The 25314-nt window shown below is 39.8% G+C and overlaps 1 protein-coding gene across 1 annotated transcript in view; it reads right to left on the reverse strand.

Moving 5' to 3' along the window:
- Nucleotides 1-25314, reverse strand: part of ARHGAP15 (Rho GTPase activating protein 15) — a 322109-nt gene that overhangs the window by 292411 nt on the left and 4384 nt on the right. The window contains exon 3 of the mRNA XM_068195158.1: nucleotides 12373-12552. Coding sequence (XP_068051259.1) covers nucleotides 12373-12552 — 180 coding nt within the window. The remainder of the gene's footprint in view (nucleotides 1-12372; nucleotides 12553-25314) is intronic.

The following is a 25314-nucleotide window of genomic DNA, read 5'->3' on the forward strand; positions in this document are numbered from 1 at the left end:
AAGTCATTTTATTAAAAGGTCTATTAATGCTTGGCTTGCACTTTGTGGCCATGAGAGATGTTGGAGCAAAGAGCTATCAAAGGTGGCTATCAAAGTTGGGTTTTTTCCATTTAACTTTCTCTAACTATTAAGCTGCTCATTTTGTGGAGACAATCATTAGTGTCTTTAATGTGAAACAAAGCTTCTGGATAAGAGCTGCTAGCTGAAGATCAATATGAAAGATATCATTTCAGTTACAGCTTTAATAACTGTAACAATAGGGAGCCTGGCATTGCAGGCTTTATGCATTAATGTAATTTAGAATCTACCAGGTACAAATCTTATCAAACATTAGCAGTGGCTGCGTTGGGATTTTCTAGGTAAGAAAACTGTGTGATAAACGGGAAGTATTTGAAAGGTAAACTTTCATGTAATCAGGCTCATCTGCCATAAAAACATGAAAGAATTTACATGAAGAAAGTGAAATAAATAAACCAAAAAAGATTCTGGGAAAAGGATGGACATTTTTAAGGAGCCAGTGGTTCATGTGCTCAGAGTGCACTGGAATGTCTGTCTTGTTTATACCAACACAAATATGACCCACAAAACTGGAATTTCAGCCAAAATCTAAACTAAACTAAAGATTTTATGCAAACCATCATACACAGAAAAACAAACCTACCTGGATGTGCAGTCAGCTAAACACCAAAACTAATGAGGAGCTTTTTCCCTGACTGCCAACAAAGCACCAGCACTAAAGACCAGGAGCACAACCCTTCCTCCAACCACAACTCACAGCTCCACCCAGCAAATTTACATTTCCCACCCTATTTTTTCCCACCCACCTGTCTCCAAATCCCACTGCTCCCTACTTACTCCATGCTTTTCACAATGGGCCCAATTGCCCCAAGATTTTTCAGGTTTTTTGAGATTTGCCTGGTGGTCTCAACCTTAGTCTTCTGCAACAGTTTATCACAACCATGTTATTTCTTTTCCCAGCTCTCCTATTTCTTGATTGAAATAAAATTTAAAAAACAAAATACAAAAGTCTCCACACCTCCAAAGGGGAAAAAACAAGAACAGAAAATCAGGCCTGAAAATGTTAAAGCACAAATTTTGGATCTTCCCTGAAAAGTTATTCTTAAAACCTGATGCAACCAATTGGCAGTTCTTTAAACAATTTGTTTAACTTGTGTCCAAATGTCTTCAGGTTTTAGTGCTTACAGGTGGCTACTTAAGATTTACACTTTAATTTTGAGAAAGATCTAAACTGGGAACGCTGAATTTTCAGTTTATCATTTGCTGATAAAAAATGGAAAGCTTAAAGTTAAAGTAGCCAACTACTGGAAAGAGTTGGCACCTGGCATTTTAATTTTTAAACACCAGGGGGTTTTGTGTAATGAGGTTATAAAGTAAGAGTCTGACTTCAGGACCACAATCAAGAAGAATGAGCTCTTAAGGATGACAGAATCACTGATGGGAAGCTCAGTTGGTCCAAAATCCAGGTTTGGTCCAAATAAATAAACAAAACTTTGGATGCTTGTCTGAGTTTTCTACCTGCCTTGGGGCTAGAGATGTCATGAGAACAGATTCTCTCATCACAGCTGCAGCACTTCCAGTCCTGGCCATGGATGAAATATCCAGGAGAACAATCTTTCTTACAGAGCTCTGGGGCAGGGGAGGGAAGTAAGGGAAAATAGGATGGGGATTTCACAGACTTTCAAATTTGATTCCAAAACTGGGGGAAGATTCAGAGATTAGAAAGGAAAGCACATTTTTTACTCTACTTGAGTTTTGGCTGTAGTCTTCAATGCCACTTTTTACTGCAACTGGCAGAGCATGTGGCAGCTCAGAGAGTCAATAATCACAAAAATAAAGGTGCAACTGCTTCTAAAGTTTAGGCATATTCAGTACTGTCCTGAAATAACATAACTTAGTTGCATTGGTCTATGACAGGTAAGTAAAAAAATTGATTTTTTGATTTTGTAGGCTGTATATTGAGAAATGAAGCTGCTTCTTCCTCTCAAGGTGTTGGGTTCTGGGCCCTTTGAAGGGGGGGTTCCAACCCAGCTGTGTGTCTATGCAGGCACACCCTTAACTAGAAAATCATGGATGGTAAAGACCTATTTCCATTAAGGCTATGAATCACACCAAACAGGAAATCAAACAGAAAATAAAATATTACCATGTTAACATGACAGGATCAGATGCTAAAAAAAAAAAAAAAGAAAGTTGACTTAAAAGGAAATTTGATCTGATTTAGGGCAGGAGAATTCTTCTGTCAACTCTTTCTCTAAGAATAGGCACATTGCCTAACAAGGACACTCTTGTCTGATTTAAAACCCCTTCTCATCACATTAAACAACATTTATTAAGCATGTGCATACACTGTGCAATAGCACATGTATTTAGGGCAGGCACAAAGTAACTTGATCCCCATTTCATCTCATTGGTACTGCAAATATTTCACTGCAGTAATAAAGCAAGCAAAAAAAAAAAAAAAAAAAAAAAAACCCACCCTGGTTCTTTACCTCTCCTGTCATGTTGCATTGGGTCACTCTGTGCCACATGATGTGATATCATGTAGCTCAATGCAAGGAGACACATGTCCCTTCTCATTGGAAATTTAAAGAAATGGAGCTTACTTTTCCCCTGTGGGAAGCTATGCAGGTCAGGTGCCCAAGACTAGCTATGGGAAGTTTGATATAATCTCAGTTTCAGTACCTACATATTTCAAATCTGACGGCATTTTTGAAAGGAAATGTGTTAGATGCCACAATTCAGCTGTAACACAGTATTTAATAAAGATAGCGTAAAAGGAATATAATTCCATAGCTTATGTTCCCTGTCACGGTGTGCACTGACACAGATTTCCAGGGAGACTCCTTTAAACAACACTTTTTAAGCATAGAACACAAAGGCCCTCAGAGAAACCTAACGCTGCTGAAAGCACAGGGGTAAAGAATCAAGGGAAGAGAACTGATTAATGATGAAGCCAAAATAAGGCTTTTTTTGGATGAAAAATAGTGAAACAGTTAAGCACAGAGAATATAGATAAGGAAAATGTACAGGACCTGGGGCCAAGTTCTCCTCTCAGTTACACTAGCATAATTGTGGAATAATTCTGTTTTAATTAATAGAGTTAATATGATGAGAATGGAATTATCTACATAAAGAGCATGATTGAAACATAACAGTTGAACCAGCTTTGAGGCAGCCTCTTCAATGTGTGGAAGAGAAATATACATTCTCCACAGTCCCACTTTACAGGTAGAGAAACAGAAAAAAACCTAAAAAATCCCTTTGGCAGGCAAACATCCAGGCTGGGACCAGGGAAACATGACAAATTCCAGTCCAGCTCCTTCTCCACTTGGTTGCAATGCATAAATACAACTGAAGGCTATCTTGGAAGCCAAGTGAAATATTATGTGTATAAAATTATCTTGCTAACATCGCGGCATGTTGCTATCTCACTCCTGAATCAAAAAGATGCAGCTTTATATTGTGTTGGTCTGTTTAGCATCATGATGGCAACTTCAGTGTCATTAACATGTCTGTGTATTTGGATGCCACTTCTTACAGGATAAAACAGTCAAAAAAATTAGAAGCCTGAGGAGCAGAATCAGCAGAGATTTTATTAAATAATTTTTTCCTGCTAGCAAAAAAACCAAGGATATATGGTATGGACTCTGAAATGGTGGTAATGCAAAGCACTGGGATCACTGTAATTTGAATCAGATGTTAAGGTAGAGAAAATAATATTATTTGGAGGGTTCTGGTTGGTTCAAACCTCATGTCCAAGTTTTCTTAGTCTGCTGCATTGCCTTACCAGGACAGCTCAAAGGCTACACTCTGCAGAGTTTTGGAGCAAGCAAGTTTTGAGCTACAAACTCCTGATTGAACTCCATGACGGTTCTTTGCGTTTGAGCAAGATAAGGTGAAGGATAGAAACATTTAGAGTTCCCATTTGACCATTTTCACACATTTCTGATGGAAAGAATGAAGAGGGCTGTCTCTTACTCCTTTTTCCTGCTAAGATCCTGTTTGTTCCACAGCTCCAGTCCCCAGCTGTGAGAAATGAGAGCCTCAGTCTGTGCCTGCACTCTGCTCTTAAACAAGGCATCACATTTTATATGATGTGGACCAAAATTGGTGTTAGCATGAATCTTCTATAGATGACAAAAAAATCAATAATTACTAATCCAGAAACTCCCATTTACACCTTGTCTTTCCTTTGTTCTGTGAAGAACTACCAACATTACCTTAGAAGATATTTTTGGAGTGTTTCTCTATCTACTTTCCTATCAGTGTCCCAGTGTTAGCAAATGAGAGTGGGAACCCTGGCCAAATATCTTAAAGGGTGAGTTCAGGGTTCCTGGTCCTGGCCCAAGCTCTCACAAGGTCCTGGCCCGAGCAGTGACACCCCAAAGCCCCAGATCCTTGAGAAGAACCATCACTGCCATCTCATGTCTCCACAGCTCCTGCCAGCCTCAGACACTAAAAGGGCTGTTAAGAGAGTAAAAGAAAATATGGAACAAAAGAAGTCAAGCATGGATGTTAGATGGTAAATTAAATAATATTTTCATAACCAAGTTTTCATTTTTCCCCCTCAGGACATGCATTACAACAGAGAGAAGTGTATCATCTGAAAAGAAAAAAAAACTCTTTAATTTTTTTACCCTTTTTTAGATGTCCTATCAGCTTAAAATATTTTATATGTATCTACACCAAGCTTCCTATGAAACTCAAAGGGATTTGTAGACTTTGAGGCATGCATTGATATTCTCATAAACCACCCAAACTATAAAAAAAAAACCAAAAAAAAACAAAACAAAAAAAAACTCTATTAATGATAAAGCTAATGTTACATTTTTTCACTAGACATCAGGAAAACAATGGCGCGGGGGGGTGGGTTTCATAAAGATGATGCAAAACTTCCTAACAGCACATTCATTTAGGAGGGTATTTTAATATTGAACATCCTTTCAAATAATTCAATCTTCAAACAGCGGATTATGGGAACACCAATGTTTTAGAGCCAGCTGCTCCTCTAGCTAGCATCTCCCCAGTTTTTAAAGGAGAGAGAAAAAAAAAAAAAAAAAAAAAAAGGGGGAAGGGGAAGGAAAGGGGGGGTGGAAAGGCGTTTGGCACGGGGCTGTAGGTCCGTGGGATCAGCTGCTCCAGCTGCAATCCCTGGTGCTGCTCTGCCCCCTGGTGCTGCCGCGGCCGCAGAGCATCCATCCCCCGCCGAGCATCCCTCGCTGTCACTTCTCACTTCTCCGCCAAGTTCAAGGTCAGTGCCTAGCTATTTTCAGCTCATCTCTTCTTGATCCATGCAGAGAAATGACAAGGTAACGTGATTTGGGGTCAGCTGTATTACAGGAACCGTTACATAAACGGAGAAAGTGGAAATCAATCCCGGCTGACAGTGTCTTCGGGATAATCAGCGCTCACTCCATGCCGCTGTCAGCTCTCCTGCATCAAGCACCATGTTACTTCTGTCACATCTCCTTAACAAAACCAGAGTCTCACTTTTGGCAAAGTAAATAAATATTTCACTCGGGCTTGCATTTAGTTCATTGTTTAGAGAACTTTAACACTTTGGACTTGCAAAGAGTCCCCGTTTGGAGGAGAAAAGACAGCTTACCCTGTCAGGTCCATTACTGCCTGCAAAGGCACTGGCAAAGAGACAGTGGGCTCTTATGAAACACCCCATTCCTCATATTTTGTACTTGATTTCTTTAAGAAGACGGTCGTCCTCCAAGTCTCCGTCACCGAGCAGACCTCGGCTTCCCAAAGTGCTTCACCTAACCCTCGGTCACCCCGGCCCCAGCCCCATCACAGCTCTTCCCCTAACGTTCTAGGACACCTTCCCTCAATTTGTCTGATTATTATTGCTTTATCTGAACCATTTCCTCCCCTGAGCAGACATCTTCCCTAACGCAGAATTATGAACATATCATTTCACAAGATGCGCCGCGTTAGCCGCGTCTCGGTGGCAGCACATGGTGCGTCGGTTTAGGGGGAGAGCAGCGATTCCATCCCACCCACCTTGTGCTCCCATGGAACTGCCAAGCCCGCGGAGCTCCGCCGAGGAACAATTTGCCATAATATTAGTTGTCAGTAAATTCAAAGACGGAACTCCTAAAGCTATAAAATGGATTAGAAGCAATTTAAAAAAGAATTAACAAACTAGAGTAAGACTATACTGTCAACAAACAAATGCTTCATCATAGCACTGTAATTTGGAATTTTAATTACCCCTCTGCTTCTGTAACAAAACAATGTCTGAACTGGCAGCCATTTGAATCTCTCACAGGTCATTGAGCATTCTAGTTAATTACTCTATGAATAGCCTGTTTTTCTCCCCTCTGGAAACACGTTTCTAATGGCAGTCAAGGTCTGACAAATGTGTCATCTACATAATTAGCTAGGAAGCAACACAAAACATTAAACATGCTTTGTGCCGACAACTATCAAAACATTTCATTTGTTGTCAATTATTCATTACTTTGTAGGTTCTGAAGGGGTTGTTATTATGAAAATAAGTCCAGATGCTAACAAGGTTAGAGTTTTTTATTCAAATTAGTAATCAGAGAACTAACTTTAAAAAATGTGTCTTGTGTACGTTTATGGCAGCATTCAATCAGCACTAAATTATAAACGAATTTAGCTAAGTTCAAGTGAAAATAGCCATGGCAGAGCACATACACTAATTTGTGGAGTTGCAGCTCTCTTTGAAGTTTTAGGATCTAAGCTGAAGTAGCAAACTTTCAGAACCTTTGGCAAGACTAATTTGTGCTTAGTAAATAGAGTAAAGATTTTCACAGCGTGAGATAATGTAAGATTGCAAAAAAAAAAAAAAGAAAAGAAAAAATATGGAGGTTTTTGAACCTTTTTTCTGTCACACTGAGTAAAAGTCAAAATCAGCAATTCTGACCCCTGTAATATCTTGTCTGAACTTCGGTTTGGCTTAACAAGGAAGCCAAACCAGTTACATTCACCACTCCCTTAATAGAGCTGAAATGAATTTATCCTTGCTTTCAAGAAGAAATAGGTGCTGGTTATTTCCTTTTTCTATGATCTCATTATGATGCTGCCTGTCAAGCTACCCGGCTGAAATTGTACAGCGAAACTGTGGGGAGGAGAAATACATGGGGAATTGAACAATAAAATTAACTTCTTCCTTTTTAGCCAGGGCTATTTCAGCTGAAGTGCTATGATGTAAATATACAATAAAGAATAACTTCTCACAGGGCATATTTAAGAAAATAGAAACAAAAAAAAAAAATTTTTCATGGAAGCAAGAGGCTTGCTTTGAACCTGAAAACACACCTGCACACAAAATATTGGTCCTGTAAAAAGGTTGGGAGGCAAACCTGAGAAAAATCACTTACTGAAGGTAAACTGAGCCCTAAAATAGGCTGATGCATTAATATTCTACTTTCAGATTTAAGTGAAAGGACTTTATGGTATGGAGAACATACATGAGCATGTAGGGGCCCATCTGTGCAGACTGAGGGCCTCTGCCCCAGAGCCAGAGCAGCTCCTCAGGTGGGGAGCAAGGGACACAGGGGCTGAAATGGATGAAAAACTGGAGCCAAGGGCCGAAGGAGACAGTCTGTGAGCACCACACTCAGCAGAGAGCAGATCTACATTTTCAAAGCACAAAACCAGTCTGAATACAGTAAGGGGACATATGACACACTTCATTTCTCATTTTCCTGCCCTGGAAAGGAGAGTGACTAACGTTGCTAAACAGACTTGTTTTCTTTTAGCAATATTCATGTACAAGAAGTGAAACTGGACTGTGTTTGTGGACCCACAGCTTTCATACCTACCCTAAAATACTTGGAGCAAATAAGGTGTAAGCTTGCATTTATTAACAATTCCCACCCTTGTCATAGGAAGCTCATATATTTTTCTGTATCTGTCCCAGTGCTATTATATGGTTTGTGTAAACCTTGAAGGGAACACAGCATTTTTCTTTTATAGAGACAAACGTGGCTACATCTGTAACACACCAGTGTATGATGACAGTATTTGTAGAGAATAAAGTCTGGGCAGTCACTATTAGATCACAGTAAAGAGAATATTTTTCAAAACTACATCAGTAGGAGGTTTTCTGCTTTTAGAAATATTTTGTCAAGATTTTCTTTCTCCTCCAAGAAAAAAGTAAACTGGGGAAAAAAAAAAAAAAAAGAGCTATCCTCAAAAACTTTTCCTAAATAAACTACACTATAAAAGAAGCTCTGATGATCTCGCAGAGATTGAAATAATAATCCCTTTTTGAGCTAAAACTACCCATAGCAATGAAACTGAAAATACTCTAAAAGAGGGCTGGAGACTGTCTTGTAATTAACATTAAACAGATAACATATTTACGAGGAAGTCAAAATATTTTGGAAGCCGATAATCCTGTAAGCCTTAACGTGGTATAAAAACAACAAATAAATGCAAAGTGTTACTGTTACACATGCCTGCCTGATCAATGGTTTTCACATATTGATCTATAAATGGAGTTGACAGTCTGTGTTGGCTGCACATTTTCCAAGCAGCTCTATTTTTGTACAAAACCAATACGGGCAATTACCTTTGTTTGAGATGCCAAGTCTTATCAATTCAATGTGATTTAGTGTCATTTTAATTAAATATCAGGATCTACTTCAGGACAATCTATACAAACAAAGCCTCAAACTTGACTATAAGCTTGATTTGAAGTAAACATGTACAAGCCCTGCAATTTCAAAATATGGCTCAAAAACTCTGCTAAACAGAAGGTTTATATTTTTAGCAAATTTATTTCTGTCTTTTTGGCTAGCCATAACTTTGGCAAGTGTTCTATGATCACAGGAGTAAGAAACAAAAGAAGATTGCTTCCCATTTCTCTGATAATGTATTAGGGAAATAAATAAACCTACCAGTTTGTTTAACCTAATCAGAGAAAGCTCTGATACATTAACATTTTGGAATGTCTAAATAGGTTCTAATTCTTAATATAGACACCAATAAAAAAGACATTTCATTGTTTGAAGTTGTTCTGAATGAAGCAAAATGCACTTCCCTGGGGTTTAACAGATGAAAATAGCAAATATTCATTTACATTGCTAGTTCAGACACTACCATTAAGCACAGAAAGAGCCCTCACTTGCCACAGCCTGTGTCCAGCTTCATGATTTGTGCTCTTTAGACTCTACATTAATATCAATTTCAACCTTTGCACAAAGCTCAGGCATTTCTATTGAAATAAATAACATAAACCCCCAATAATCTCTTGCTTGTTTAGTTCCTGCCTCCCACATTTGCATCTGCACCACTATAAAATGCACACGTGCATATGGCCCTGCTGATGTATGAGGCACATCCTTTCCTGTCACCCTACAGAAAATAATCTGTTCACCTTCAAAAGTATAGCCCCAGGTATGTTTACAAGCACCACAGCACATGCCTCAGACTTCAGCAAATCCCTCAGAGAAAATTAGGCATTTTTCTCCTCTATAAATCACTACTCATCTTTCTACCTTTGTGCCTGGTTTACGTCCTTTATTGTCCAGAGTGGGCATTTCCTCTTTCCAAATAAGTTTTAGAAATCAATATTTCTATTGATTGTTCAAAATGTGCCAAAGGCTGATTGCCTTAATCCACTAAAGTCAGTAGGGTTTGCATAAGTTGAGTAAAAAGGATTTGACCCATTTACTAATAGAACAGAGTATATTGCACACACCAAACATGGACAGCAAAAGGGTGGTATGGAATCCTTTAATCAGCTGCTTCTAGTTTTTTCAAAAGAAAAATCTCTCCAATAATAGGGCAAAAATACTCAGTCAATGTAAAATAGAAAATAAACATAATCAATGGATGCTTCATGGATTATATCCATCATCTAAACAGAGGCAGACCGTGAAAACAGAAAATTTCCAAGTAGAAAGATGAGGATAAATCCTTTTTCTCTTCAAGCACAAAATAATTAGCTTTGATTAATATTCTGGTAATATATGTCTTTTAGCAAGGATCTGCATGCCTCTAAATGCAGAAGTGAAGACTGTATAGAAAAGTGCAACGGGAGGAGCGCCTTGATTTTTAAAACAATACTATTAAATTTATATATGTATAAATATATGCATGTGTCAGCTGGACCCTTCTTTTTCAAGACACTTGGAAGGGTAGGAGATACTCCCCTGCATTACTTTCCCCCACATCCTTCCCAAGTCACATGCCCAGGTATGTCAGCACAGGGCTGATACACACAATTGGTATTTCACTGTTCCTTTAACTCGCTGCATTGAAAGCCCCCAGTTGAAAGCATTCGGATCCTTAGGAATTTTGCTTTTACTTTGGGCATTAGCAAACAACTTTAAGAGGCTTATTTAAGTAAATACGCCCAAACACTTTCAGCCTGTCAATATCTAGTCAGAAAATTCTGCATGGCAAAAAGAGATGAAAAGAATTGAAACAGAAAGGAAATTAGTAGCATGGCAAGCTTTCAATCTATTATGTCGGAGCCAAGTTTGCTTGGTAAAATGACATATACTCGGTAAAATTACGCCTTTATGTAATTAGCTACTAAACAAATGTAACACAAAGCAACTTTCCAGCTCCCAGCCAATGAACATATATTGCACCTGGTGTGGTTGTTGGGATACGGCAGTGAATATTTATGTCTAATTTAACTTTTTAGAGCCCTTGCTCTGTAACAGTCCAGCATACTATCCCCCAAACTAAAGTTATGTAACAAGGTAATATCAACAATGAGAAACTGCATGATAAAATCCTGCCCAAAAGTGAAAAATGCTAATTTTGTCTCATTTAGCAGCTGGATACAGAAATGCTCATTAGTTTTAAGAGGGTTAATCCTTTTAACTTTTGCATATTGATATGCCAATTATGCCTAATTGTACAAGAGGCATCAGTCAAGGTAATAGTGCATAAACACATGAAAGTTATTAAGTACATCCCAACATGTAATAAAGTAGGTGTTAATTGGTAGCTGAGTTCTGCAGGCTATTGAGGTGGATAATTCATTGAGAGATGGATCACTTGTAATTTCTCTACATAATTCCTTCTGCAGTCTCATGCTGTGATGTTTTCATGCTTGTCAAAAACAACTGCAGCCTAGTGCCTTTTGTTAAACACAGCCAATAAAACGTTAGGCACCATTAAATATACTTAACTTTTAAACTTTTTCAAAGGTACAGTTCTTCCTGGTATTACATTACAGTATTCCCAGTAAATTATTATAAGCAGTGTTCCAAGTTTTTGGTGGAGGAGCACTGCAAGTCAGATAAAAGGGGGAAACATATGCAGTGTGTCTGAGGCAAAGAATATAATTTAAATAAATGGTAAATTAGTATCTTATCAGCTGCTAAGATCTAAACAGATTTTTCACTCTAGAAATATAAGGAGAAATGAGTTAAGTTACACCAGAGAAATTAATCACTAGAATAACATATTTCTAAATAAGTCTAAATTTTGAGGTTTAACTTTGAGTAAAAAGGAAATACTGGAGGTCTTGTGGCTTTCCTCCATTTAATAACTTTGTCAAAAAAGCTGAATATTTCATAGGAATCCATTACATCAACAGCAAAAAATAATGGTTGGCATGGTTGTGAGAAGTGGCTGAGATATGGGACTCTGTCCCCAGCTAACAGAGTTTTCCCCCTCATTTGCATTCTCTGAGAACAAAATGGATCTGGAGTCCAAAAAAGTGGCTAGCATTGCATAAATAATTTTGCAACATCATATGGCCTCAGCTGCAAGTTGCCACCATTATGGAAGAAAATTAACCAGGGGAGACTCATACCAATCAGTTTGTTTAGTAGCTCACAAGGAGTACAGGGGCAGGGATGCAACTGGCAATAGAGTTCATCACTAACTATTTAATTTAAAAAAAAAGCTAATGGATAAAAAAATGACTCAACTCCTTTGACTCTGTTAACTATTGAAATAACAGCACATGTTCAGGGTCTGATTTTTGTACAATTCATTCAGTCTTACAGCAAGACTTTTTGTTACAAAGTCATTTGCAGAGTTTGAAATTTCCATTTGTTTTCTTCTGTCTGCTTTTCAAGCTTGCCTTTTGAGAAACTGTGACATGCATTTGAAACTGGAAGTGCTGTTCTCTACTTACTTAAGCCTTTCTTAAGTGCTGTTACAACTGAGAGTTGAAATTCTGAATAGGTGTTATGATCATGGCCACCAAAGCCAAATTCTGTATTTCATGAAGGAAAATTGTTATTCCAATGCCTAGAGATTCTTCTAAAAATATATTAGTGACTTTAAATCCCTCCTTTCAAAGGATGATAATGGAACCAGTGTCGTAACACACATAAAATAAATCTGTAGACTTTTATAAAAATTGGAAGATTCAGAAAATATTAGGAGTGTTTTACTTACGGGCTCGGCGACTTTCACATTCTCAGAGAGAATCATAGATTTGCTTTGGCTCAGCCTGTCATGGTGACTGTTGGAATTTTTGATCCTCATTTGAACAGCCCCCGTGCTATGGTGGGAAGGATTAGGCTTTTCAGAGGCTGTATCAGAAGTTGAAGACCTTTCCATGGTTGCTGGGTTGACCTGAAGAATGTGAAATAAGAGTATTAATCTAGGGACTCCTCATACAAAAACGTATCAATGCCAGGTCTGTGTCACTACAGTCAGGAGAAGAAGCTGAGTTGTCTTGCTGGTAAGATCTTGATCATCTTTGAACACCAGGATAACTATCAGCTGTGTCAGCCTGCAGTTTTATTATTGTCCTTATCACCCTCCCATCCAAACTGCCTTGGAAGAGTTAGTTTATGTAAAAGATTATCCTTATCTCAAAAGCCATTCTCCTCCATGGTGTAATCTCCCTGCAAGCCTCTGCCACGTCCAGCTGGCAGCCACTCCACTTTGTCTTTGGCCCTGCTCACACGACACATTTTAAATCTTGCAAAGGGAAAGGACACGCTGTGAAGCCAATTAACATATCTTACCTCCACAGTCCCTCACAGGCCAGCTACAAGTGCATCTCAGGGCCACGCTGAAACCCTGCTAGTGTCCCAGAGCCAAACCTGGAGCTGATAAAATAGCCATTAATTTTCACAATTTTACCAGCAGCATGGATGAGATTTTTGTTTCTCTGTCTGTTTTTAAAATCTGAAATTGAGAAATCGCTGAGCTCTCAAGCCCTTGTATGGGGGTGGACCTAGAGTGATCACAGTGCTGCTGTTCAGCCTCCCATTTTGGTGTTAGAACCACTCAATTACCTCCCTTCTAGATATTCAGAGTCCCAAAACATTTCTGGTAGGCAAAAAGTTGCTTTACATTTCCTGTAGAAAACACCAAGACAGTGATGTACAACACTTGCTCTGTTTTCCTCCCCCCTTGCTCACCCTCGTACTACTACATGTAGCTCGTGGGTGCAGCAATCTACTGAGAGTCACAAGAAAACTGGCTCTTTATATTGCTGCGTAACCACATGAGAAAATGTGTAAGGAAGAGATACTACACAAGCTGAAATAGCTGGTTTCCCAACTATGGAGCCAGGGAAATGGAAATCCATTTAAGTGCAGTTATAGTATAAACTGTTGAAAAATCAGCGTTTTCTAAAAGGGTTGGAGAGCATGGCTATTTCTAGCAACATCCCCACAACTTCTGAAGGCTCTGAAAATTAAATTCCTTGATTTCAAGACAGCCCATTACTATGAAGACGTCGTAGAGCAGATAAAACGTTGTCCAGGTGTGACGGTGGGAGAGGGAGATGGGAAGCTCTGCTGCACATCCCTGGGCAGGACCACAGCCTGTACAGGTGGGAGGACACAGCTCCCACAGCTTCAGACTCTTAGCACTGATAAAACCATCCCTCACAGGAAATTGCCCTAAATGTAGAGGATGATAACAACAGGTCATGCAGTCAGAATGGCTGAGGGTGGAAGAGACCTTGGTAAGTCATCTGGTCCAACCTGTTCAAGTAGGAACACCTAGAAGTGGTTGGCCCATGTCCAGAAGGCTTTTTATACAACCATAGACTATTTTGAGGATTTGAAGGGACCTTAAAAATCACATATTTCCAACTGCCCTGGCATGGGCTGGGACCTTCAGGGGAATTTATATGCATTTGTGATAGAATTCTCGACAAAAGAAAGAAGGAAGTGCTTTAATATTAGCTCTTTACTCATTCAACATGATGTGCCATGATAGAAACACTGAATTTAATCCAAAAAAATCCATACCAAAAACAAAGCTTGTGCCCATTGGCTGTTTCCTGCATTGACTCAGTTACTCAAGGATCCCCACAGAAGTTGAACCTCAGGTTATAGAAATTAGATTAAAGCTGTTTCATGTTACTTAGCAGCATGCCTGCCTATGGCTGCTGCAGAGTTGGTGTATTGTACTTGAGAAAACTCTTTCCATGAATCTTTGGTGGGCAGCACTGTGTGTTCTCCCTCCCCAAGACACTTCTCACCACCTTTCAGAGCGGTTAGCACCCAAATCCATGTCACAGGGGTACTTTGCCATTTTGGCAGTAAGGACTGCAGCAGCTCCAAGCAGGAAATTATTTTTTTCCTCCTACTAAACTTGGAGAGTCAAATCATTTTGTATTTCATGTTGGTATCAAATCAAAATTGCTTCTCAACAGATTTTCAGTAGGCTCCAGGCTGGAGAGTGGATCAGACTCGAGAGACGAGAGCAGCGCTGGCTCTGTCACGGATCCAATGTTTGGCTGGAGCACATTGCTCAGATTTTCTTCTGAAATCTCCCACCTATAAAGCTCTGACATATCCCTTCTCGGGAGCATTATGAGTTTTAAATAGGTAGTCTCTGTCTGGTGTTGTCAGTACATGACATGCCATAAAAAAGTTTAATAGTGTGACAAAGTCACGCCCTGGAAAACAAATAGGAGCACAGTCAGGGCTGTGAAGACTTCTGAAACTCTTGGTTCTAATCTCATTGAACCTTGGTTAGTTTTCCTGAAATTTGAACTAATTTGCATACATCAGAGTATTACAAGGAGGCTTTCCAAGATACTAAAATGACAGGAACTACTATAAAAGAAAACAAAAACAAAACCCAAAACAGAGCATTTCCACCATTTGTCTTAGTGTAAAACACAGTGAGATCCAGCAGAATATGAAGGAGGTCTGGCATAATATGGAAGAAATGTACTAAAGTTGTGCCCTTAGGAATTTCAGGTAGGAATCCTGTGCTGTCCAAGCTCCATGCAGACTCCTGACAGCGTTACCAGCCCTACGTGCCAGTAGATGGCACCCTGAATATGAGCTCCACAAAAGCAACAGCACGACATTTGCATTTGCAAGGAGCATTTGGTAATCCTCATACTCTGCCCTGCCTCTATTTTTTGTTTGCTTATTTTTGTTCTAATTTTTTTTTTTTTTTTTAATAACAGAGGGGAAGGCCATCAGGAAACAGATAAAATATTGTCAGAAAACATAAAAAAATCCTATCTTCTGCATTTATGAGTTGGTGCTTCCAAATTGTTATTAGAAGCATCAGGGCCAAGTTTGGGCTGGTTTTGCAGGGGAATTTGTTTCGCTTCCTTTGGAAGGCAGAGCTGCCAAGCCCTGTGCAACTGCTTGTGTGGCACTCCATGTCCATTATATAATTATCTAATCTGCCTTTTGGCAAACAGTTAGCATCTGGATATAAATTTCAGTTTTGAAACCTCCTATGGTTGATTTGCTAGAGAAAGGCATTAAACCAAGACAAAATTTCCCCTCCTCTCCACCTTGTTGTTTAGAATGTTCCTGGAGTAAAGGGGCAGGACAACTTTCAGACATTAACCTAAGAGAAGGGAAATAAGGGTACACACTCGAAATTCCTCTTGGAAATACCTGGTTTGGGGCACCGTGGAACAGAAGGGGCAGGCTGGAAAAGGGTGAGGAATAGTCAGGGGCAAGAAAAATCCTTGACATGAGGACAGATGGATGATGCAGGAAGAAAAAACTGATGCATAGAGTGGGGAAAAGCGGTTACAGTAGGCATGAGGAAGAAGAAATTCAGTTTCTGGAGAGTGGGTGAATCACTTACTTATGGGGCAAGAAACACCACTGAGCTGAAGGAACAAAATCACCTTTTTGGCTGCAGCAGCAAAACCAATTCAGTCCTACACAGCCAGTCCCTTTCAGAGATACTTCAGGAGGTCAAAAGCCTTCTTTGAAGGAAGAAGTGGCTCATCCTTTAACAAAATTTGTAGCCTCAGTGGGTCAACTCTTGCAGTGACTTTTCCCATAGATGGGTCCACGTGTTTGGAGTGCTCCAGGAGGATCTAAGTCTGCTCCAGCAAGTAGCATAGCAACCTTATAGTGCAGCAGATTGAGTTAAGCCAGCGCTCAGGCACCAGCTACAGGGGAGAGCTGGCTGATGAACATTCAAGTGGCATTTGACAGTTCCTAAAGAGCCTAAAAACCCAATTTCGAAATGTACAGCTGACTTTCAAACACATGGTGTGAAAATAATGAGGGTTGTAGAGGTGAAAACCAGAAAGGTTATGGCAGATGCAAATCCACAGACAGCAAAGCCATCCCACTTCTGAGAATCCAGCCCAGGTTTAGAGAATTGCACAGCAAATGGTGAAGGTCAGATCTCCTCCTTCCCCACAAAGTGTTGGGAACAGCCAAAACTATTCACCAGAAGATTTTCAGTAATGTTTCATTTAAAAGTAGAGCTTTCACAGAATCATGGCATTTGATAACAGTGAAAATATGTCAATTATTTTTGTTTGATGGGGAAAAATTATTTTCTGTGCTTTTGAAAAGAGAAAGAAGATGACAAAGCAAACAACAAAAAAAGCAAACCCTTCTGTTGCAATTTAGAGTTTTTATCAAAAAGGCAAAAATACATTTTTTTAGCTTTTTGAAAAAATAAAGATAGTGAATTTCTCTTATCCCTACTGTTCTTGCATCTCTTGTAGCTGAACTATGGTTCCTGTCTCAGAATGACAGCCTGTAAGTACTGCCCTCCTACAGCACGTCATGGACCTAGAATGAGTTTCATACTGAATTTATCAGCATTTTAATCCATTTTATACGTGCTGCTTTGTCCAAAAAGTGACCCTATAATGAGTGAATTGATTGGTATTAGCCAAGAACTTTATTTCCTGAGTTTTGCTGCAGTATTGTTAAAGTCAGTATGTAGATTTTCTACAAGGCAGAGAATTAATTCTTCAAGAAACAAGAAGATAGCAGTATTTCCAAATTTTGGCTTGAGCTGTGCCCGCATTTCCTGCAGCTACATACAGTGGAAGGCAGAATGTAAGTGATAATTGAGCAGCATCTTGTACCAGAGATGCTGTGGCTGCCCCATCCCTGCAAGTGTCCAAGGCCAGGTTGGATGGAGCTTGGAGCAACCTGGGGTAGTGGAAGATGTCCCTGCCCATGGCAGAGGTTTGGAGCAAGATGGTCTTTAAAGTCCCTTCCAGCACACATCATTCTAGGATTCTATCATTAAACAGTGGTAACATGTACTTTTCTCCAAAAAATGAAAAAAAAAAAAAAACTAATTAAAAGAACTTCTCAAATCTGTTATTCAGAATTAGGACTTTAAAATATTATTTTTTTTCAGTATTTCTAAATAAGCTTTTAATTTCTCCCACATTTTCTCCTTATGACTTGCACCACTGTCAAGTCAGAAGCATAATAAACATGAAAGTTCTCGACCCAGCAGAGTGCAAAAACTGCAAAATTGAAGTGCATCTTGTTGCATTGACTAATTTAAGTATTTTGCTCAAGAACACACAGTACTTGAAGAGCATGGATGAAACCTAATGCAACAATACCACAGAAGGATAAAAATCAGCACTAGGTTCAACATCACACCAGACCTGTGAGCTTGCAAAACCACAAAAATGGAAGCAGAAGTTGCAGTTAGCAACTGAAAAAAACAAGAGAATGCCAGACATGTGGTGAGTTGGAGCCTTAGCTCCTGTTAAGGAGAATGTGTCAGTGTGTCTGTGAAAGTGTTTATCACCAAAATTAACACACCTATGTAAATAGTGCTGCTGCTAGGTTTTGCCCTTGGCCTGTGCTACACTGATATCTCTGCAGAGGCACAGCTTGGGGCAGCAAGATCTTAACACACAGTGATGGAAAATAAAGGTGCACCAATGAAAAAGCTACATGTAAAGAGAGAGGATAGCCAGTAAATTACTCCATAGTTTGTTTGGTTTTAATTATTCCTATCTGCACTTTGCTGTGTCTATTTTATTTCAGCCATCCCCACCGTGCTGCTCTCAGAGCTGACACACCACACCCCTGTGCCCAGGGCAGGGACACAGACAGGAAAGGCTGCTGGGGGATACAGTGTCCTGGGCTGGTGCCCAGGAGTGTCCTGAAGCCAGTTCATCTGAATACTGGAAAACACAGAAATCCATTGGACTGAAAATACAAAGCAGATACAACCTTCCTATGCCTTTTCATTTGCAAAAAAAAAAAAAAAAAAAAAAAAAAAAAAAAAAAAAAAAAATCAGGTACTTAGGAAGCAGGATTAATTTCAACCATCACTCCTACCTTTATTCAGAGCAGGATATCAGGAATGACACAACAGCACCACTGCCTGGCTCTTTACCCCACTTTTGTCTGTTTATATCAGATAGAAAATAAACCACAATTTAGTGCCTGGTTCAGCCCGCTGTAAAATGTTAAATGTCCTGAACTCAGCAGCTCCGTTTCCCTTATCACCCAAAACTGCAATCTCATCTCTAAGTTGATGCACCCTAAGTCCTACAAAAACCATCTTCATCAGCATTAATTATCACACCCTCTTTTAATTTTTTACCCAGTTGCAGCCATATTAGAGTTTTGCTGGTGTCTCAGAACACACAACATACAGCAAGGGTCATGGAGGTCCTCTAAAAGCTGGCTTTGTAGTTTCTCTTTTCTAGTCCAGTACTTGTGGACTTTCTGCAAATAAAAGCAGAAATGCCCCACTCCAATTTATATGTACAGTCACCCCTCTCTCTGCTGTGGTCAAAGAGAAGAGCAAATTATCTTTTATGCTTTTTTGGAGCCACATCTCACTGTCCAGAATTTCTCTGTCACCATGTGTGGCATAAGCTGCCTGAACCATTATTCACAATTTTTTATGCTCTGAGGTATATCATTCAGTCTCTATAAAAGATGCACATAAAGGCAAATTTCTCAACACAGCTTGACCCTAATCATAGAATCAGAGGATAATTGAGCTTGGAAAATACTTCTAACATCATCTGTTGACAGGTCCATCACTAAACCATGTCCTGAAGCATCACATCTCCATGTTTTTGAACACTTCTGGGCACTGTGATTCCACCATTTTTCTAGGCAGCCTGTTCCAGTGTTTGATCACCCTTTCAGTGAAGGAATTTTCCCTAAAATCCAATACAAACCTCCCCTGACACAACTTGAAGCCATTTCCTCTTGTCCTATCACTTAGCAGACCATCTAAGTAGTAACTCAATACAAGAGTAAAGCATTAAACAAGTCTTTGGGCTGAAAAACCTGTTATCTGTGAGATTTTAACCTGATCCTTGGCATGATGACAATTTCAACCTCTCTGATTTATTCTCTTATATTAAGAGAGGGCTATATTTTACAACTCTTGGTTAGTACATAATTCTCACAACAGAAATCTCATGTACCAACCTAATAACCAGCAGGAACAAAACGTGTTTTCATATAACATCATTTCTTTCTGGCTTGTGCAATACAGAAAAGGTGGTTCTAGGCAGGTCTTACCTGCCTGATTGTGTTTTTGAGTTCCCAGTGACCCAACAGAGGCTGATGGAATTACAGCTGAGCAACAGCAACATTAAGCACCCCTGAGGAGGAGAGACAAAGCATCCATTGCATTATGGATCAGGCAAGGAAATGCACTTTGTAACAAGAGGGGAGGGCATAGACTTGCCCCATTGTACAGAAGCAATGGTTTTGTTTAATTTTGGGTCTAAGAACATGCTTAAAGTTTGTTTTTTGATGACTCAGTTCCTAAGAATTAAAGTACTGGAGTGTGGTACTTCATTTCTCATTGCTGAGGGTTTTCCACACATATTAGGGATATGTTATTCTCTACTTACAGCAAGTCACAGACCCACATAAATACAGTCTGCACCCCACAACACCTTACAGACTTGTACAGTGATTTCCTGTCCATTGAGAGATGGGCTAAAAATATGAGTGGCTTATTGATGTGAAGATTGAGTTTAGCCTTTTTCTATCTTTTCAACAAGCAACAGCACACTACAAAATTAAAAAAAAAATTAAAAGGATAAAATAGAATAACAAAAGGCGTATATCAAGTCTCACTTTCTAGCAAGTGGCAGCAAAGTATCTTATCCAAATATATTCAATAGAAATGTTTTTAATCTTTACAAATTTTTGCTTGATTTTTCTCCAGGATTGGATGGAGTGAAACATGAAGAGAGAAAATTTATGTGCCTCTTCTGGACTGGTAGTGGTTATCAATGAGGATTTAAAAGGGGCCTAAAATCCTCCTTTGTGTTATTCTGGAATTTCATAGAAGATGATAACCCCATAGTCTGATCCCTTCTATACATATACATTCTAAACCTTCTATGCAAGGGTTTTTAAACTCTTAAAAAGAGCAGCACAGATGACAAAGGAAAACAGGGAAAATCTGTTTGGTCTCTATAGGGCAGAGACCTTCTCCCTCTGGAAATGCTTTCCTATCTGGCTGGAAATGTTCTGAGAATTAGAAAGAGAGGAGTATGGGAGAGTTACAATTCCAAAGTTTTGTGGATACAATGATGAACTCCTCACATCCACATCTTATGACTCCAGATCCAACAACTCTAATCCTGTATTGCTCCATGACCTGCTCTCTGCAGGTCTTCCCTGCACAAATAAAACTTTATTGGAAATGTCACTGGGATATTATTGAAAACAACAAAACCACATTTAATAGGGTAAAAGAAAGTCATCAAGTGACTTCGTATGGTCATGCCTCCTCTTGCATCCCTCAGTTTCCTAATTACGTTACATGGGAAAGTCTCAGAAAAGGTAGCAGTTGTTTCAAAAGTTCTTCTGTCCCAATATATCATATGGGATAGCAAAATGGAGTCTATTTTCACCATTCCTGTGTCAATTCAATATCTCAGCTTCCAGTGGAACTTGAAGCTAAAAGTATCCTTTGTGTACAGTTTGGCCTGCATATGTTCTGGGAACAGTTGTCCATAGTAGAAATTCAGTTGAATATGTAAAAGAACATGCCTGGGGAAAAAAAAAAAGCTACTTCTAGGTCTTCCTGCTGGCAGCACCTTTCATTTCTTTCTGGATTGCTTCTGATCCACGACACCTGCCTCTATTTTCTGTGCAGTGCAATCCTTCTGATGGAGAATGCTGGTTATATAGATGCAGTATTAAAAAACAATCTGTGAGTATCATCCCATGCACAGCACTTCTAATGCTTCTTATGGCCCTGAATAGCAGGACTAGAATGGTTTGGACATTAGACCAAAGGCATTAAGTAATTTACAACAGCATAAAATTTAATAACAATTTATAATTCATGCATTTATTTGGTTTAACACTAAATATGACCTAATAAGTGCTAGAGGAGAATGCTTGGTTATTCCTGACCTGTCCTACTCATAAGGAGAAAAAAATTTCTTTCTACCTCCTTCCTTTATTCTAAAGCTTTATTTACTGCAGAGAGGTACAGAGCAGAGCCATGGCTTTGCAAACACCTCAAGACTGACCAGTCTAAACTCATTTCACACCTGCACCTGATGCTTGTTTCATGGTAACATTTTAGTTTAAAGCTGTCTAATTCGGAATTTAAAAGGAAAAAAAAAAAATCAATGTTTTCTCTAGGAAGATCACATAAGAATCACAAATTTTCCCCGGTGCTTGAAAGAAATCTGTTCCTATAGCCTAAATGTTCAGAAAAGTGTTGTTACTTTTAATGTTGCCAGATCTGAAGTGATGAGATACTATGGGAAAGGTTATTCTTGCAGTATTTACAGATACAAGCAGAAGCAGAAGTGACAGAAATTTCAAAGTAAGGCTGCTTGAAATACTTCCAGCTCAATTTTGCAGAACTTCTCCTCACAGAGATTTGGATATTCATCCAAGCTTTCCATGCTTACCTGAACTAGACATGTGGTGGCGGTAATTTTGGAACAGCCCAAACTCTCTGGAGAAGTAGAAGAGTTTGTACCACAAGACAAACTGATGTATTAGAAAAATATTTTTTAAACACCTGAAATCTTGCTGCAAATAGCCAAAGAAACAAACTTCCTGTAAGTTCTAAATTTCAGAGCTTTGCCACCAGAAATTTTGGGCTTAATTTGACAGAGAGAGGACTGTCACAAGGCCTGCTTGGGTAGGGTGTGACAGACCCTTTGTGCCCTCCCCACAGCTCCACTGGATGATTCATCGGGAGGAAGCATTTCATGTTCATCACTGAGTAAAACTACACACAAGTTTTATCTCACTCTAAATCAGTTGGGCACTACTGAGCAGTTGTAAGTCATGCCTCACTTTGCCCTCCAGCCCTCAGTTCCTGCAGCAGCACCATCCCCTTCACCAGAAAAAATGCCTTCTTGAGATCTTTGGTGAAGCAGCAACAGCAGTTTTAACCTCTTAGAGTATCTGAGAGCTCCTCAGCTTAGCAGTTTCATTGCACATTTGCTATGTCTTTATCCTTTTTGCAGCTCCATATACCCATCATCCCACAGAAGACATCTGTCAAACTGAGATACTGAGATTACTGAATACCAAAGGCTTTAAATCTTCTCAGACTTTAAAAATAAATTAAAGAATAAAGAATTTATGAAGAACTTATTTCTCTTTTTATTTAAAACTTACAATATTTTTTTTTCCTTTTGCTGACCCTGCCTGCCTCAGTAGTTCTACAGAGAGAACACTTGTCCTTTACCCGGGCAGAGAGATGCCCTCCCTCCCACTCCCCGGATGATGTTTGACTTCCTGTGCTGTGCACATGAAAGAGTCCCTCCCACCCTCTCCCCATCTCCCATCATCTATATCTGCAGCAGTTTTTGTGCTGTGATCCTGCAGCTGTTCCCTTACTTCTTCTCACTGCTCCCACTTCCCATCTGAGGGAGGAAAAAAATCCTCCAGACACTTTTAATCTGTTCCCACACTCCATCCCCACTTTCCTCTGCAGAGCTCCTGGTGCTGCACTTCCAAGAGACGCTGCTGTGAAATGCAGCAGAGATGGCACCTACAGTTCTGGAGAAAACTTCTGAGCTGTAGCAGGAACCAGGAGGGGAAATTCTTTGTGGTTTGCTTTGAGCAAGCCCCTCTTCTGCATTTCATGGGGCCCCCGGCTTGCTTTCTTCTGCAGCAGGAGCGTCTGCCCCAGCAGGCTGCTCCCCAGCACCGCGTGGCCCAGAGAAGACAAAGGCCCTTGTTCTGTGTGATAACATCTGATATCACATCGTGCAGCTGAGGTGTCTGCACGGGGGAAATACCAAGGGTGCTGTGCTGTCAAAAAAGTTAATGTCATAGACTCGTGTGATGCTTTGGGCTGCAAAGAACCTTAAAGATCATCTATTTCCATTTCTGCTGACATGATTGCTTTGATGACACAAGTAGTTTGAGCATAGGCTCTGTTAATTATATTCAATTTTTTTTTTTTTTTTTGCTGCAAATGAAATTCTTTAGCGAGGGACCAGAAAACTTTATCTCACTAAGGTGGTTCAGGATGATTCCAGGAAACCTTGTACACATTTTCTGCAGGCCAGGAGGCCACAACCACCTGTGTCCCAGCACAGATGTGCTACACACAGCCAAAGTCAATGCCAATGGCACCAGGAACAGAGCAGAGCCACCTGCAAGCAACAACACTCATAGTGAGACAGTCACAGCCATCCATCTGCCCCCAGCACTGTTCAGGGCAAAAATACTTCACGACTATTACATTTTCCACTGGGTTTGTGAGGTAGCATCCTTAAATCCCTTTTTGGATGAAATAGCTGCACTCAGCTCAAATGAACCCCTGCAGACCTGTGCACCTGAGTCAAAATGTCCTTAGACTGCATCAACATTGTTCCCTAAATACCTGAATCTTGCTGCAGGGTACAACTCTGATAAGAAGTTTCTTCATTTAACTTCTTTCATTCTTTTATTCTTTACAATTTTTGCTCCACATCTTAATAGATCCCCTCTTTTCAGCTACCCCCACTCTAAGAAAGGTTTTACAAAAGACCCAAACTTCAGAAGAAAATGAAAGCTAGAAAGGAAGTTTTCAAATTCAAACTCTGTGCAGAATTCAAACTCTGTGCAGCAATTCTGAATGTTTCAGGTGTCTGTGACTGCATCCTACACAAGCAGGAGCTAGTGCTGGACTGTCCAAAGGAAATTCAAGAATGGGTTGAAGACATAACTTCCTCTAAGCTTCTGCTAAAGCTCAGGGCACTCCTTGCCTTTTCCAGGGCTTAGGATTAATGAAGGAGGAGGAACTGACATGCTTTCACTTGGGCTGTTTCTGCTTTCTTTGGCACTCCAAGAGCAGATGGATTAATGCTAAATAGGTTAATTCTAAATCTAAAAATCATCACATACTCGGTTACTATACATTGTTGGGTGTGTTTCTTTCCCAATAAATTTACCAAGAATGCAATGGATTGCTGATAATGGAAACATTAATTTCTCTGGATCAAACCTCAGCACTACTCAGCCCAACACACAAATGGCAGCATGTGCCAGGACTCTGAGAGATGGAAAGGCTGATGTGACACCCTCCCAGGTGTAAAATACTAATTAATTCATAGCAAAACTATTTGCTAGAAATGGATTTTTGAGAGAGCCCAGGGAGGCTTCTGCTGGTGTTTGCTGTGGGTGTCCATGGTGTGGCCATGGCCTCCTGTGATGTGTGACAGACCCACCAGCCATGGACAGAGGGTGACAGAACCCTCTCAGAGACAGAACTCCAGAGCTTCAACTGCTTTCACAAAATATCTCTGTCATTTCCTTCCTCACCCGAAAGGAAGAGAATTGGTAACATCCTGAGCAGCAAATAAACACGTTCAGGTGCCAAGGGCTGTGTCCTGCCCAAGAGCACTTCCAGTAACTGGTATCTGATTCAGCACCAAGTACAGCAGAGGTTTTGCTCAGGGTGTGGCAGAAAAAGAAATCCAAAACAAAGAACAAGCACATATTTGACACGTATCTCTTCAGCTCTAAGCCATGTTCGCTTCTGTTTTCCCTTCCTCCTCATCTCAGGTTGCAGGTGTACTGAAAACTGATGGATGTTTTGCAGAAGGAATCATAAGTCCCTTTAAGTTCATCTGTTCAAGGACTGTGCCTGCTTAGTGTATCAGGCACAAGGTTTGGAAGAAACATTCATGAAAACCACAGTAGAAACCCACAATATCCAGCT

The sequence above is a fragment of the Anomalospiza imberbis genome, chromosome 7 (assembly GCF_031753505.1).
Source record: "Anomalospiza imberbis isolate Cuckoo-Finch-1a 21T00152 chromosome 7, ASM3175350v1, whole genome shotgun sequence".
NCBI classification, from domain to species: Eukaryota; Metazoa; Chordata; class Aves; order Passeriformes; family Viduidae; genus Anomalospiza; species Anomalospiza imberbis.